Source organism: Ruditapes philippinarum, unplaced genomic scaffold (genome assembly GCF_026571515.1).
Source record: "Ruditapes philippinarum isolate M1 unplaced genomic scaffold, ASM2657151v2 ctg4956_1_1_1_1, whole genome shotgun sequence".
NCBI classification, from domain to species: Eukaryota; Metazoa; Mollusca; class Bivalvia; order Venerida; family Veneridae; genus Ruditapes; species Ruditapes philippinarum.
The window spans coordinates 22,454-40,477 of record NW_026865773.1 but is presented as its reverse complement, the minus strand read 5'-3'; the positions used below and the strand labels follow the sequence as shown (position 1 = coordinate 40,477).

Sequence of the window (18,024 nt, the reverse complement as noted above, 5' to 3'; positions counted from 1 at the left end):
GCAATGTGTAAATTACTTTCTTTCTTCTTAATATTTTACTTTTAAATACATTTTCAAAACTTTCATGAAAATTAGCATGAACCTGGAGGTATGTTGATTTAAATGTCATAATTCTTTCCTCTGGTCCTGTGCCTACAAGAACAGATCTGATTTGAAAAGTAAATAATAAGAACAAAACAAGAACTCACTCTCCACGTCTTGCAAACTCTATAGATTTAATGGCTGTTGTATTCAATGTCCCAGTTGTCACTCTAAATGAAGCCTTTAATTTATGATCTTCCTCCGTAAACACACAAACCTGGACATATTCAAAATAAATTCTAGATTTTCTACAGTAGCATAGTTATTTTAATACAGACTGGCCAGTTTTTCATTTCAAATTCTGAATTTATAACATTTCTTATATGCTTTCTCCTTACATACAGTGTGCTTACATATTAATGTACATGCACAGGGTGGTAATGTACAGCATGGTAATGTACAGTATTGTAACATAATGATAAACAGTGTGGAAATATAACAAAAAGTATGATAATATAATGGACAGTGATATAACATAATGATGTACATTGTGGTAACATACAATGTAGTAACAATGTATAATCGACCTAAGTCTGCATAATTTTCATTTTTGATAGTCCGAATGGTTCTTAAGATTTCAATGTTATTTAAAATAGAACCCAGGAATATTTGATCAGGATTGAAATAAATCTTATCCTAAATCCAACAAAACATGTATGCAAATTTGCATTATACTGTATTTTCAAATACTGTATAGTAATTATAAATTAAGAACATATTTTGAAATCTACATGTTTTTTATTCTGGCCATTTATTCTACAGTTACTTGATTGACAATATGCTAGAGCAGTTGTTCTTGTACAGTTTATCTAAGTTATCCTTGATGAGAAAATGTGCAATTTAGTTCAGTTTAGTTGGTTGGTTTTAACACATTGTTTTGGGTCATATCTCAGGTCAGTCATCTTCACCAGCTTTCCTGGAGAACTAACCAGTAAATTATAATTTCTCCACAAGTGACCAAACTACTCATGATTACTTCATCAGCACAGAGAGACAAATGACAGTAAGACTCAATGTCCAAGTAAAATTGTCACAAAGAAATCTCGCCTGAGAATCGTACTAGAAACCCCTGGATTACAAAATCGATGCTGTACCTATTGAGCTATGAAGACGGACAAATTATACAATAAATGCCATTCTTAATGAAGTAGTTTGAAAGAATTACCCTTCCTTTTGCATTTCCTGTATAGATACATTTCCCTCGCCTATCATAGGATGCCATTATATTCAAATCTGACTGTTGGGAAAAGAGAGAAAACAAAATTATTAATTATCTTATAAAGATATAAAGCATACTATAAAAGTATATTCAAATATCATTCATGAAAATAAAATAAAATGATAATAAAAAGTCCTTTAGTAATGGTCTGACAAGCTTTTCTCAGTTCAATCAACTGACCTTAAAATCAATAGGTGTCATCTACCAGCAATGTTCAGCCTCCAAATGTTTACTTTTTATTATAACATTGTTATTTGTTGAACAAGCTCTAGCGTATTAACTGACCAACCAAATACAAAGTGATATACCCCACTTCTTTGAAATTTTAAATGATCTTGATCTTCAAGCTTAACTACAAGTATACTTACATCTTCATCTAAAGGAACAAGCTTGTGTGATCCTTCCATATCCATGCTTACAGCAGCATGTTTCATTGGACATACCAAAAACTTCTCACTGAAAAATTTGAAAATTAAGTTTGCATCTTATACTTTTCAATATATAAAATCCATCATTTTTTAAACATGAAGGTACACCAAATTTCATATCTTCTCATGCTTTTCATATCTTTATGTCCTATTTAAGAATAAAGTAGGGAGAAATACTACAATAATAAGGAACATGGGTTCAAACCCCATCAGGGCCAAGCCGTTGTTTCTTTGAACAAGAAACTTTACATTCATTGCTTAGTACTGGTGGGTACCAGGAAAGGATTTGAGAGTGTTTCAATAGGGTAAAAGATTCAAACGCAATCAAACTAAAATAAATTCATATAAACTAAAATATTTAAAATGTTCAAAACACAGGTAATTTCCTGTATGTATTCAAAATTTTACAAAATGGAGAAAAAAACTAGAACTTTTAAATAACACTGCAATGTACCTGCTTCTAGGGTGAAACTGTACTTTGAGAATAGGGGACGGAAACCGAAATGTTTTCTCAACCTCTCCGGACAAAACATCCCATAATGAGACTGTGTTGTCGGTGGCGGCACTCAGCAACTTACGTCCATTTCTACTCCAACTATAACATTGAGAGAGTACTTGTTGATATTAAGTTACAACACACTGACACAAAATGTTTTCAGTTTCCATTTTAAAATCAAAGCTTAGCGTGATATAAAAATAGCATATAGATATTCAATTATTCATGCAGGGATAAACAGTGGCCTCAACTCTTAAAGGGAATAGGGGGCTAGATTTTCTAAATTTGATGTATTTGCATGTAAATTGCTCTTAAGAAAACTTTCCTTTTTTTTAAATTACAATATAACAGCAGTACTTAATATGAAATATATAACATGAATTACCTTAGAGTACAGACTGGGTGTACATGAGCATTAATGATTTTAGCTATGCCACGTGTTAGGAAATCCCAAAGAACCAGTCTACCATCATTACATCCTACTGCTAGAATGGTTCCCTGTCTGTTAAATGCACAGGTGATGGCAATACTAACACAGTCTAATGTGCCATCAAAATCCTAGAAATGAAGAAAAAATTGTTGTCACCATCTCATAATGCATCAATTAAATTTGTCTGAATTTATTTTAGTCCCAGCTCCTCAGTTATATATTGCTTATATTCTTTTTATATCTGATTTACATGTATAGGCAAATAACAGTCACTCTGTCCGCATAAACCACTTCGATAAACTACGAGAGATGCCAAACATTTATCATACTGTTACCTATCAAAATATCTGAACAATAATTCAACTACTTGTATTCAATCTGATCATATTTTACAAAATTTGGTACAGTACATTACAAAAATTTTGGAAATTAATATTATGTAGGAACAAATTATAAACATTACAGACATACATTTGTGTAATAATAAATGTGTATACCTGTTATAAAACTACAAAATGCATAATTTTTTTTAAAATATGTTAAAGTTTTCTTACTTTATCTTTCACCAAATTATTAACTAAATAATATACATGTATATGTAGCATACCTCAGGATAATTTTGTCCAAATGATTCTGAAAAATACAAATATATAATAATAATATAATATAATTATGACATTTATTGGTATTAGATACATACTTTATTACAGCATTGTAATATCCAATAGTTTATACAGCCTGACCTAACACATTTTTCATAAAAATATATAAGTTTATGTTGCAAGGCAGATTTTAAAAAGAGCATATAATTTATAGAATCCCAGAAATATCTGCTTATAAAGTAAAGACCCAATAAAATCATATTTCATCTGACATCATAACATTCTCTTAGAAGTCTGACCCATTGAACTTAAATGCCCCAACATACTAACTGGAATCATATTCATCATGTTACATGAACTTGTTTGTTTGTTAATTTTTTAAATAACAATACTATTTTTTTGACATTTTGTTCTCATTGAACATGTTATAATCATACAAAAATTAAATTACTAATGAAAAGGCCTACTTAATTCTGTGATTAAAACAGTGTCACATTTAGTAAGAATAGATTTTTGTTAGGGTAACCATTACCTTGAAATTTTGGTTATAAACATTTAAGTAGATAGGGTGCACCTAACTCAGGTGTTTGTAATGATATCATCTTAATTTCTCTTAACAATTAATAATTCATAAATCAAGTGTTAAATATGCACATCTGCTTTTTTTATGCTGGCTGGATTGTGTTTTCCTAGATGTTATAATTTCTTTAACAGCTTCGCCAATTATTGTCTCTTGTAAAGTCAACAATTTTGTCTGGACATGGGCACAAAATGGTACTAGATTGTTTTAAATAAGTTGCCAGTATTATAAACCTAAAAAGTACTCAGGCACTGACTTTTATTTGAAAGGCATCTATTTATATACAGTATGCAAAATACGCTTATAAATCAATTTGATCTTTTCCTGCACATCATGGTTTTCAGGGGTGAGAGCTAAACTGGGGAAATATACGATTTTAACGACCATGTAATAAGGGGATAAAAGCACCCATTGACAGTCTCTGTATGAACGTCATAAATAACCGAGGTATATTGAGTGGAAAAAAAACGAGCTATTTCCCTTATTTTCGAGTAAAACCGATATCTCTAATGATAAAACAATACAAATTTAGTCGTTTTTAAATCTTTAGACTGGTGTGATGTTCGATTTTAAAATTCAATGAAAAACTTGTGATCTTAGCTTTGCCTCAGTATATATTTCAACACATCAGTTGATGCTAAAGGTATTAAAATGTACGCTTAAAGTTAAACCTACCACAAGTCAGACCATTTAACATACAATTTATACAGTAAGATACACAACAGGTTATCTTTACTAGCTATTCTACTGATAAGAATAGCCTGTCATTACCTAGTTCAGAAACTGTCAGTCAGTGTAATAGTGTATTTTATATTGGCACCTAATTTAGTAACTTTGCGGCATAACCAGGGCTCTACAAATCCTATAGTCCGACTCCAGGACAACTCTAAACCACTTGGGACAACTGACAATAAGCAGAAAGTTAGTCCCGGACAAGTCAAATTTTGACAGATGCTAATCTTGGACAACTGTAAAATTATGTTTATTGATAAGACCCTTCACAGCATGGTGCGCTGGTAATCTTCGCCTGAGGCAATCAATCTCAGCAGTTGCTACGCTGATTAATTTTACATTGCCACAGGCAATAAAAATAGATAAGACACTAAATGTTTGATTAAAATCTTAAAGACAAAGTCCAACATTATTATAGACATGTCAAAAACATTATTAAGTCACAGACTTGGTCTTTGAAGTTGATATATTGACACAAGCAGACAGTAATTTTTGCCGTGAATTGAAAATTTGGAATTTTTTGTTTAAGGCTTTTTGATAAATTCCTAAGTGGAAAACAATATTAAAATATCCAAAAAGCATCTATTTTGAATGCATTCGAACATACAATAGTCAAAATAGTACTATAATTTATGAGGAAAACAGAAAAATTTTCATATGTCACATATTTTCGTGATGCCGATTTTTTTTATATAAATACTGAGGCAGTTTTAATAAGTTTAAAGCTCTGCAGCAAGTAGAAATATTAAAAATCTTTTGTTACTTATGAATCAAAAGGACTTTTGACAATGTTAAGATAAATAATGATGAGATTTGTAAGTATTTGAATAGTCTAATTCACTATCATATTTTATATTTCCCTACCGGGTAATATTAATGACTGACTGTCTTTTTCTTATTTACCATGTCCAATGTGAAATTTGGAAACTGAGGGAGGCTATGGCTAACTACATTCATGTTGGAATAATTTTACTTAAATTTTCAAGATCAAGGATAAAAATTCAAGAAAAAAAAAATAAAACTGAAACAAAACATATAGGCCTACACAGGCTATTGAACTTGAACAGTGCTGAAAGTAGGGCTGGGGCGAGTATCCGAGTACTCGGATAATCAAAAATCAAAATGAAAAATCGAGTACGAATATTTGTCAGTCCAGGGATCGTGGATTGCGATCTTATTTGTTTATTATACATTTGCTGTTTCTTACACTTTTAATGTCAACAAAAAAATCAATTTGTGTATGAATTATGCGAAGTTTATCTAAATTAAAGACAGAAAGTAAACAAAAATGTACCATGATGCTGAGCTAGGAAGTCATTAGTTTCGAAAAGGGAATCACTTTATCTTTATTGAGCGCTTGTTTTTATAAGAAAATAAATAAATAATTTTAGTCGCTATGTATAGATCTATAATGAAGTGACATGTATTGAAGACTGTTTTATTTTTAAGAATCCAAAATTTGCGAAACGCAAGTTAATACGTTAGTGTGACATCACATGTATTGGCTGAAAAGGAGTCGCGCCAATATAAAATCCCACCAGCAAAATTTACTTCAAATTTTTGGAAATACTTGTCTTTTCATGTGATCATGGTGATTAGACAAGTTTGTTGTTCCACCTTTATACCTTTATAGGCCAATTCGCCATGGCATGTTTTACGAACTGCTTTTTCCTCATTTTTATTGAAAGTAAATTTTGCTGGTGGAATTTTATATTGGCGCGACTCGTTTTCAACCTTTAAACCTAGTTTATATTTGCATTGCATATATGTTTAATGAAATTAATGTTTAGTATTGTTTTAAGAAAAAAAACATGTTTTCAGAACTAATGTTCATGTTTTTATGGGTGTCCTATGGTCACATCAATGTTATTTGTGCCGTGTGGCGGCCGTAAAAAGTCTCCCCGTACATTTAATCAAAGATGTTATATTTTCGATCCTTGAAGATCGTTCAGCATGACATAATTGTTGTGTATACATGTTATGTGGTATTTTTAGTTTCTTCTATTTGGCCTTTTTCAACTTGGGTGGTTCAAGTATTCCTACTTGAATACTGTCTTATCACTCTTAGGATATGTTGCCTGCTTTTTAAATTGTCTTTTAACGTCTTATCTGTGATATGCAGGCTTCATAACCTCAGATCCCCTTTCAAAATTCCATTTTATTTAGTTCCGCCCATTGTTTTCTCGTTTAGGGCACACGCATTTTTTCACTTGGGGACCATATGCCGCTTTCCATGGAATGGCACTTACGTGTCACATTGAAGGTTCCATGATAACCGTTATGTGAACACATCTGTGGATGTTTCTAAATTCCAAATTGTACCAGTTCGTGTTAGATGTTGAATTCTGCTTAAGCCGGCGCTAGGGGCGTGGACGGTAACTTGCACTTTCCAGTACCGTCCATGAACAGACTCAAACAAACCGAGCCTGCAACATTTTCAATTTTGCCGTGTTGGGCTTTCTTTAGTGATTCTGTTTTTCTCTATATGATAACAAAAGATTTGTGGTTCGATTTGTGAATTGCAAGTGCTGAATCATGGATCAGATCGGATCGTCACTTATCCGACGATCCACACCCCTAGCTGAAAGGTACCTGGGAAGAGTGCTGAACAATCAAAACTATTTCAGTTGAAACAAAATGTTCTATTTTATACTAAATGAAATACAAAATGTAACTTAAAAATATTAAAAAATTAATTGTTTTTACTTCTTCTTTGGATATAGTATACATACTACGCATACTGAACATTTACCGAGTCTTGGACACATGTGGTCAATTTTGGGACAACTCTATTTTGCTAGGTCAGTTGTCCTGGGCAACTCTATTCCAAAATCAAAGGGCTGCAAGCTCTGCGGTTTTTTCTGATCTTTGCAATCTAAATCATACTGACTATCTGTATGTATTTTCCTATATAGGTTTATTTTTATATACTATAATTCATCTTACGTAGCGACTGCGTTAAGATTTTTTTCTATAACAGTTTGAGATTGATTAATATGGAATTTTGCATGACTAGAGTTGCATCAAAAATCATTTTTTATGACAGCCACACTTTATTCTTGCATATCGTGGCTACTTCCTTAAAAAAGACACTTCAAAAAAAAGTTGCCTTGACTAGGATTTGAACCTTAGGCCTCTCACACCCAAAACGAGCGCGATACGAGCACGATACCCCTGCACCACAGTGAGTAATACATAATATGTAGCCTGAATAAAAACAAATACATTGTAATTCTAAATTGAGAATTTCCATTTCGTGTTTGTAATCCATATCAATTTCGAGGTATTTTGTTCACGATAAACCTGTTTAACACTGATAAAAATAATTTAGCGAAAATCTTCTCGCCAAAACAGTCCGACATGTATATATATATATTCCACTACTCGGCAGTCAGATTTATTTGTATACTACATGTACGCCCTGGAGTATTCAGTAATCGACATAGCTAAAAATAGCATTTTCATTGATTAAAATGATATTCATCCGCGGAATTTGTGATTGTAACCTCATATTTCTATTGACTAATCTGAACTTTCAATGCACTGTAATTCGTTAAATGCCTACATTAAAAATTATTCTGTCTTTTAAATTGCTGGTTTTTAAGCAGTTTTGAGTGAGAACTACTTTGCGTTGTTAGGTCTGTTAGGAAATTTTGTGTTAGACCTTGGGTGTTAGCTATGTATTTACTGATCTTGCGATCAGAAAATACAAAAAATTGTAGAGCGCTGATAACAATAGCAATATTCATAACTAGACACTTCAACTGCGACACGTAAAAAATATTTTAAGTGAACAATATGAAATATTCTCTATTTCGCAGCAATTTCGATCTGAAAATGTTTCAAAGATTCGTGTTATTGCTTGCCGCCTAATTTAAGAAATTTTGATACCCCACCCACCAAAACAGCCATTATCAGAAAATTTGTGATACGATTAACTACTCTGTAAATTTGATTTTGAAATTTAAATTGTATGGACGCATTTACAAAAATACATTTATATGTCTTGATTTTGCAATCATTTAAATTCCTCTACAAATAATGTAAAAATAATACCTAAAAGTTCCAAATTCATTGTTTTGTTTTGACCGGAAGTTGTATTCCGGTTATAATATAATGACGAATCATTTGGAATGTAATGTTATCATCTTGAAATCTCGAGTTCGGCAACACTGTTCACTTTCATTTTAAAGTGTTAAATGTAAACAAAAAAAATGTAAAAGACATAAAGAATATTACCACTCAGTTGAAAGTTTTCTTGCAAAACTCTAAAACTTTCCATCTGACTGTTTTAAATGATTTTTAACAACGACCTCCAGTTAAAAATAATTTCACTAAAATGTATATCATGCATTGATCTAATTCTATTTTCCTCAATCAACATGCATTTCGTTACATTTTAATGATAAAACTGAATTTAGACATGACTTGACATTGTTACGTGTACTGGTAACTTTATTACACAGACTGTGGAGTAAAAAACTTGGAGTACGTGATTATTGGCACGGAGGCCAAAAATAATTTAATTTATAACATATAGAAAACAAATGACACATAAACGAATGCTATGATTTACTGTTAATAACATATATAATCAAACCAATATCACCATTGCGAAAACACACATGACAGGCACCATGTACATTTGTTTGTGCATGGAGCTTTATAAAAATCTCTGGTTTGTGTCATTAGCTAGGTATAGCATTTTATGTATAATGAAACTCGAAGTTGAAGTTATATAACCATTCTTACATGTATATTATCATTGATCCTGTTTATGAATTTTGAAGTGTCTGCATATTATATTTGCCTTAAATACTTACCGAACTGGGGTGTTCTATTTAAAGTTATTAGCCATACTATATTGTTGTCGCATGTGTAGGCTGCTGATTTATTATTTAATGATATTTCTTAAAGGCCCATTATGCCTCAGAAATGCTTTTATTTCTCAAAAGCTTTTTAATGATGGTGTATCTTTTATAATATCCAAAAAGTTACTCATTGACCAATTATCTGAACCATCTTTTTCATCTGTTGCTTAATTTTTGGCAATAAGTACAGTTATATATAGTGATTTTGTATGCAAGTCAAAATACTATACTGTTTACATTTTGCTTCTTTTATGACAACTTTTTCATATTTATCCCTACTTTCTTCAAGTTAGAAGTATGTAACCATTATAAAATCAATTTTTGACTTTTGTTAAGACATTTATTTATTTCCGAGGCATGATGTGCCTTTAATAAAAACGCATCTAAACCTTTGAACTAACAGTTTTATTTAACAAGGAAGTATTCATGAAATTTCCTTATCTACATGTATAAAGTATAACTTGTATCGCACGCACGTGCGGTTAGGGGTCACCTCAATTGGCAAAAATACCTGGGTGCACTTTTGTTAACACGAAAGATCTAAAATAAATCTGTTTGGTTCTGGAACATTAGTGGATAGGCCTCTTTTAAAGTTTAATAATTGAAATTTTCGGACTTAATGCTCGATGCAGAAAATAAACTTAGAAAAACGTCATCAATGGTCATTTTGAAAGTAAACATGTCACCAGATAAATATAGCGATGATCATGGGGGTTTGACTGAGAATATTTTGTACAGATACACATCTACTTATATTTACATATCTTATTGCTATTGATAACCTTATTATGAATGCATAATATGGAATATGATAGGTTTATATTTATAAACAAATCAAAATGCACTTACCAGCGGACGGAAAATCTAATCTTTCGGGAGGGGCTATAAAGCTATTATTTCGTTCACCCGTCTGTCTGCCAATGCTTTTTCACTACTGTAACAACCAATCCCGATTCGATCATTTTTCAAGTTCCGATCATTTAAACATCAGGGACGTTAGGATAATGCAGGCTCTGAGTTAATTAAATTTCATGAAAGTAATAGCTTTTTAGTCCTGTATGTTCGCTGAATACTTAACTTACTATAATGGGCTGAATAATCACTGTATTTTAAAACGTAGACCTATCCATTCCATTACATGCAACTAATCAACAACAACTTCTTCCACTTCAATAAGCCGTGACAACTATCCGGGAAACCACAGTGCGCTGGAGTTTCTCTACCACACCAAGGGCTAAACGTGTCAAATCTCAAGTCCAACTACATATACTCACCGAGGACTACGTTTTATATCGCATTATCAAAAATATATAGACTTTCAAAAAATGATTCAAGGTATCACTTGAAAATAGGTAACACAATGGGGAATGAAATTCAATGCAAAAACAAACAAGCCCTGAATCGCTCACCAGAAACAACTGTTTTTCAGTGTTAGAATAAACTTGCCGAAAGGCAAGCCCAGTTCAACTTGCCTCTTTAGTTATCTAGTTTCACGAGACCGATTGTTTTGTTTTCTTCATAACAAAAAGGGAATCTTTCACAAATGACCAAAGTTCATTGTTACTGTACATCTGGCAAATTAACCATGTTAGCTCACACTTTCTTATTTCCTTTTCATACTGGAGCCTTTTTTTATATAAAAGACTACCTAAGGGTGCTACAGGGAAAGTTTGGTGATCATCCATAGAAGAAGAAGTTGTTTAAAGGTTTTTTTTTCTTCTATTTTTAGATGATTTACAAAAAATCAAGGGTAGAACAGAGGAATTCCCGACGAACAAAAAACAGATATGGAACACCAATAAACTAAAATATACTTGTAAAGTGACTATGAAACACGAACTATTTTAGGAAGAAGAGTAATAGCTTCTAATGTAACACAGTAGTGTAAAGGGACGGAACTCCAAACTAATGTAACTAAGTAGAAACTGCATATTTTTTGTTGTTGTACTTGTGGACAAGAATCACTCGGAAAACGTTGTGGTAAACGTATACAGACTGGTGAGAGCTTAAAGAGACAGTTCTCCATTTATACAAGGCTACTCCCTGTATTATATTAGCAGTGGTCCTCCTACGCACACAGACAGATCAAAGCTGACACCAAAGTTATATTTTGGAATTTGCAGAATAATGATATCAGATATCTCTTGATCAACAAGGATACAAGATGCTGTCATACAAACACAAGCAAGGTCATCCAAGTTTCAAACAGACTTGCAGAGTATATCCACACACTTTTAAACATAAAAATATTGTATCAATCTATTGTGATAAAACAGTTAAAATGTATGTAAATGGAGATACAGCACTAACTGTCGTGTATCTGGACACACTTGCTTTAAAGCTGCATAGTTATCCTTGACACAAAATATAAGATAGACATTGTAACTGCATATAGGTGTTCCTAAAAGCAAGGGCATTAACTCAGATAACAGGTTTGCTATTCTAGTTGTCGTTCTTGATTTTGGCATCAAAATGGATATACTGAAGAAGAAACAGACAACTTCCTTGGCAAATGCTTAAAATACATTAAACCATCAAACACAAATAATAATTGGGGAATGATAAAAAGAAAACACATATTTAAACATAAAAGATACATTTTAATTTCACCATAGTTGAAAGTCTATGTAATACAATTAATGACAGAGGTAGGGACAATCATCTGTTTATATAATGTGTTAATATGAAACTTTGTTAGTAATTCAGATAACATTTGTGTCAATTTCATAAAATTTCTGACTAACTTTTGACATTTTCTAATCACCAATAAAGTTTTTAAATTCTATTTGTTTATTTGTTCGAGTCTGTCTCATCATGGTGACACTGTTATTGTAACAAAATTTCCCCACTCTTCTTTGTAGATGAAGATTCTGAAGTCCTATTCAATAATTCAGACACATATACTCTATATAATAAATTATAAACTAACTGATCTTTTTTTAAATAATTCAATTTCCTATGTTTCATGGAGGTACGTGATTTTTATCCCTTTACCTGCTGGAATAGAAACTGCCTAGATTTTGCCACCAGTATAGAGCCAGGCCAGCCTACATGTGTGCTGTCTGACCAGGCTCTATTCTGCCAGCATATGAATTCTTGTATTTTGAAATTGAAATTGAAGTCCCTTAATCATTTAATGAAATGTTCCAAATTCAAAGTAGAACAAACTCACATATTCAGTAAGATAAGGTTAAGATCACTGAATGTTAAGAGTCCGTCACCTTTATATATTCAAGCTTGACAAAATTTGTTTAAAAAGTAAGTTGATGGAAAAATTCTTTTTATCTTTTACCTAAATTTTAGAAATAAAATGTCAACCTGGTTGTACACTTGTTTGTATTACTATTATTATATCTGTTAGCTTGATTGTGCAAACAATTTAAAATAAATTTAAAACCTCTCTCAAGTCTGCTTCATGGAATCAATCAGTACTATTTTCAAACAAGTTAACATGGTCCTAACCCCTGCAGAGCTCAGACCACAGTCCCTCCGTTGAGGAGCAGACACTTTAACCACAAGACCACTACACCTCTTAAACTTTTTTTGTTCTGCAACGTTTTCACAAAAATAATTCTTATTTATAACAGTGATGGCAGATATATGCCTGCAGTACTATTTTTGTCGGTAATTTGGATCAAAGTAAATAAAGAATTATTGTTATTTATACATAACAAACTTGATACATGTATATCTCTGAAATACAGTCTTCATTCTGTCAAAGATACATGTTTATATTCATAAATATATTTATGTCTTAAGTGGAAATTATAATGTACTGCTAATTTATGTTAAATGTTTTGCTTAATGACACAAATGTTTTCTGTGTTACTGACCAACATGTATAAATATCTATATAATTTTTAGGATCAAAACATTAAAGTTAGTCTTCATAAATATATGTTAGATTTTATGAAACATAACACACAAAAAACCATTATAATTCTGGAATGCATGAAAATGGAATAATTTGATTGATTTAATACAATAAAACATGACAAAAATGCTAAATTAAAGGTGGGATAACAGTTTTAATATGATTCCAGCTGGAAAATTAAATGAATGACATACGCTGTTATATTTCACAACAAAACACCTACATTTAAAGGGTTTAAAGCTATATCTTATGAAATATATTCTATAAAAAATTAAAGAATGGTAAATTTTTGTTGTTTCCTTAACATTTAGGTCATTTCTCAAAAGAGTTGTAATATAGAATGTTTCTGTTATTTTACACAAATTTAAACTGTGTGTAAACAGAGTAAAATGTTCCGAAAAAAAAAAAACATGGTGTTTTTTTTAAAATAGGTTTTTTGAACGTTTAAGAAATATTTTGTGCATGCGTCATCCGCTCAAAAGGAAACATACCAACATATTTCTTTCATACCGGCATTTTGGAATTATTCTTTTTCAAATTTCAAACAAAAATTTTGTAGACTGCAGGTAGCAGAAATATAACTTTATACACTTTAACACTCTGCTGTAATGTAACTGATTAAAACCAAATCACATCAAAGTCGCTGTTAAGTTAGTAAATCAATGCCAAAAATTATAGGTAATATCTACATGTACATTGTATATATTTTATTGGAATGTTATGCACATAAAATCAGTGCTTCTATATGTGTGGGAAGAAGAAAAAGAAATAACATGAAAAATGAAGTTACTGGCATAAGAAATGCACATAAAAATAGTATGATAATATAAAATATGTAAATATGACGGGGGGAAAAAATGACAAATTAGGATTTCTTCATTAAATCACAATACACATAAATAAAGATACACATATATAAAGAACTTTGGTGGAATTCAGTAACATTGTAAAATTAATGAAAATATGAACAAAAACATCATCAAGTTTACAATCAAAATATTGACATGAAAAACATGAGTTTTAATCATACAATGAAATTGCTAATATATCAACCTTTAGTTGTTAAACAGAGAATTTCATGATTTTTGTTTGAAGGTTTTAAATAACAATTCTCTTACAATATATGGAGATAAAAGCCAGAATAAGGTAAAGCTACTGAAATCAGTTTGTTATTTCTTGATTTTTTAATCTGAACTTTGCCCTATGAAAGAGATGTATACAAATCATTATAAGTGCATTTTTTTTATTATACAGATTTTAATTGAATACAATGAAATCTCAAGCCATTTATAGTTGTTGCGTCATTGCCAAAAAAAATGCAATTTTGTGCTGATATTTTACAAAACATCCCAAAAACAACAATATAATTAAAATAGAAAAATACTGACACAAAAATAAATCAAACATAAATGGTACCTTAATTTTCATGGAGGTAATTTGTCTTGTGTTACAGGAGGTGAAAGATAAAGCATATTAAATAAAACCCGTCTTTAATGTTATAAGATCAAAGTCAATATTTTTTTCTCTCTCTGCCATAGATTGACACACACTGAACCATGTACGATATATTCTACTATAACTAACAATTCCACACCGAGAAAAATGTTAAGAGTTAACTTAATGGAAAACAAATTGTATAATTTATAGAGAAAAGTATTTTATTTTCAATTTTAAATTCATTATAAATTAATATTCTGAATCAATTGTTCCTAAATTCACAACAAATAACTATCAAATTTTAACTATCACATGTTATTTTGTCAAAACAGTAACTATTAAAAATCTATAAATAGTGCTCTATCAAACATATTAGGTCATATGAAGAGCAGTAATTTTACCAAAATAAAATTCTTTCTATGATCAAATAAAAGTAATTACGCGCCCTTTCTCCAATTTCAAAATGTTAATTAAATAATCAGTAGAAAATACTTTTTTCTCATTATTTATCGTTTTCAGGCCTATCTTTTTAATCACTGGAAAAATAATCAAACTGTAACATCAAACAAATTGAATGTGCATTATGACACTCAGCTCTAATCTGTTTGCAGCCACAACACTCATTATATACAGTGAACAAAATTCAATTTAAATCTTCTAATGATATAACACACATAAATCCATAACCATGGTAACAAGAGGATAAAAATCACAAGTACAAACAAAATGAAAGAACAGGGAAATCACAAATATAAATTCATACAAACTTCAGGCATTCTAATGTTTATAATTATAGTGGAATTCGTTTTCAATCTCTGTGCGACATGAAATACAAAATTTACATAAGTGTAAAGCAGCACCTTTTCACAAGTTGAAAATAATGCTGATAGTCTAAAAATCATCCAGATTCAAATTCTCTATAATTCCCATTTCATGTATACATATAGATATTCCAAATGCTCTGAACTACTGAAATTTTGGATCAATAAGTTTCATGAAATGAGTTAAGTACAAACCAACTTTAATTCTTTGATTAAAAATCAGCAAAGAATTTGAGCGTGTTTATTTGGAGCCAGAGGTAAACTGGGCACCTTGTAATCAAGTATATCATGGATTCAGATAGCAGCTTTAAAATAAATATTAACAAATCGTCACCTTAGTGCAATAACTGGTTAACTCTTATCAAATTTAGAACAACTTAACCTGTTATTGCACTAAGGTGACGAAATGACATAATTGTATAATGCTGTTAAGATATGCTGATTAATTTATTCTTTTCTGAACTACATGAAAATAATAAACTTTACAGATACAAATCAATTTAGAAGAGTATAACCTACTTTCATATGAAAATATTGACCAAATTTTACACTTTCTATCTATATTTTGTGGTAACTATGTATTTAGTCAATTTAGCAAAAAAGTCTGAAATAGGAGACTTGAAACCCACATTAGAGAAGATCATGTGACTTAAACTATGCTTAAACAACCTGTTGGTCACAAAATTACAAAAATTTAGATACTTTGCAAAACAGTTTGCTATAAATAATCATAAAGACAAGGTTAATAAAACTTTTCAATAATGATATCATTGACAAAAATAATTAAAATTTTATACTTGAGCAAAACTTAATAAACTGATATGGATTTTTACTTAAAATATGAAATAAAAAATGACGAATAAAAGATATATAGATTGATGTCTTTAAAGTAAATGAAATATATAAATAATATGGAATGTAAAAATTTTATAACAAAAGTTTTGAAACATCATCTTGATCATTAAATAAATATACAACTTCTTCTGTCAATAGTAAAAGGGTTGTTTTTTTTTAAATATCTTTGTAAACTACAATATGGAATTTTCAGTAGATAGACTTAAATTGAAATTTAACAGTTGAAGTCCAATTGTATTTGACTATAAAGACAATTTATTATCAATTATAACAGCATAGAAGAAGTTTGGGAATTTAGTTAAAAAATATTTATTGAAAGTTTGTTTGTTTGTTTTGTTTCTTGTTGTTTTAAAGTGACATTATGGTGTGAATGGTTGTGTATAGGGAAAGTAAAAGTATCTTCACTTTGGCCATAATCGTTTTCAGTTCTATACTCTACTTTGCACAAATAACCAATACAGATTTTGTATATGTTTCAGGCAGTTTTTTATATTTTATCCTAATCATTTGTCAATACCAATTATTAGTTTACTTTTGAAAGGACGCCACTGAGGTTATTTAACATGGTGGGACTGGAAATAACTCTTCGAGATCATATTCCATTTGATGTATGTCAAGACCAAAGTCTTGTGTGCAAAATTTCATTCGATCCTTCCATTTTTTTTCCAGAATAATTATTTAAATTGTGAAAAAATGACCAAAAATAGTAAAGCATTGTAAACTATTTTGGTCTTCACCTTTATAAGATATGCAATGCTATCATTAAAATTCAATGAGATCATGCCATAAAGTTTTTCTGCAATATCAATGCTGTAATGTTGTAACACTTTCATAATTGCGTAAACTTGTTTAAAATGATAAACCAAATATTGTAAATTTCTCATTATATAAGTGCTCTGCAATGTGAAATAAAAAGAGATTGTTTAAATGAAAAATAACACAGGAATTCTTGTAAATTAATTCCAAATGACACTTATGTAACATCAGATGTTTTGATTATACACTGTATTTTCATGTACATCTTATTAACCCAAAGTGAAAAATTAATGTAATAAATGTGACTTTTAAAAAGAATTCTGATTTTTATTTTCTGACCAGAAGATTTTTTTTTAATAATGTAGTATTCTTCAATATTGACTTTTGTTCCCAATTTTTCAGACTTTGTTGATGAAAGAAGTACATAATTATTCCAAGGATTAATGTTATGCAGTATTATCATCATCTTTATTGTCTAACCACAACCAAAGAATATACCAACATGTTGTACATAAATATATCATCTATGTTAATCATCAAAGTAAGTGAAATTCAAAAGGTGATTTTTTTTTTCAAGTACTCCACTAACGCTAATAATCTAAACAAAAACTGATATGTGGTCGCTTTCTTTCTTTCTTTCAAATCTAAATTTCAAAAACCTATTACCATTTTTTGAAATGAAACAAATTTCCTTGTACAATCTTGATTTGGAATGTTACGATTGGTCATTTAATTAATTAATATTCAAACAACCAATCAAAATTCAGCTTTTTAGACTGGTCTTTATAGTTTTAATATAGTCTGGAGTTCCTTCCCCTTATACTATGCTATAGTGGTAAATG

At 30.4% G+C, this 18,024-nt stretch overlaps 1 protein-coding gene across 1 annotated transcript in view; it reads right to left on the bottom strand.

Moving 5' to 3' along the window:
* LOC132730260 (retinoblastoma-binding protein 5-like) overlaps positions 1–8,971 on the bottom strand; it is a 31,416-nt gene extending 22,445 nt beyond the window's left edge. The window contains exons 1-7 of the mRNA XM_060716143.1: positions 8,808–8,971; positions 3,262–3,287; positions 2,610–2,782; positions 2,183–2,323; positions 1,669–1,756; positions 1,247–1,318; positions 189–298 (exon numbers count right to left, since the gene is read on the bottom strand). Coding sequence (XP_060572126.1) covers positions 189–298; positions 1,247–1,318; positions 1,669–1,756; positions 2,183–2,323; positions 2,610–2,782; positions 3,262–3,287; positions 8,808–8,850 — 653 coding nt within the window. The 5' untranslated portion in view covers positions 8,851–8,971. The remainder of the gene's footprint in view (positions 1–188; positions 299–1,246; positions 1,319–1,668; positions 1,757–2,182; positions 2,324–2,609; positions 2,783–3,261; positions 3,288–8,807) is intronic.
* Between the last annotated feature and the right edge of the window lie 9,053 nt (positions 8,972–18,024).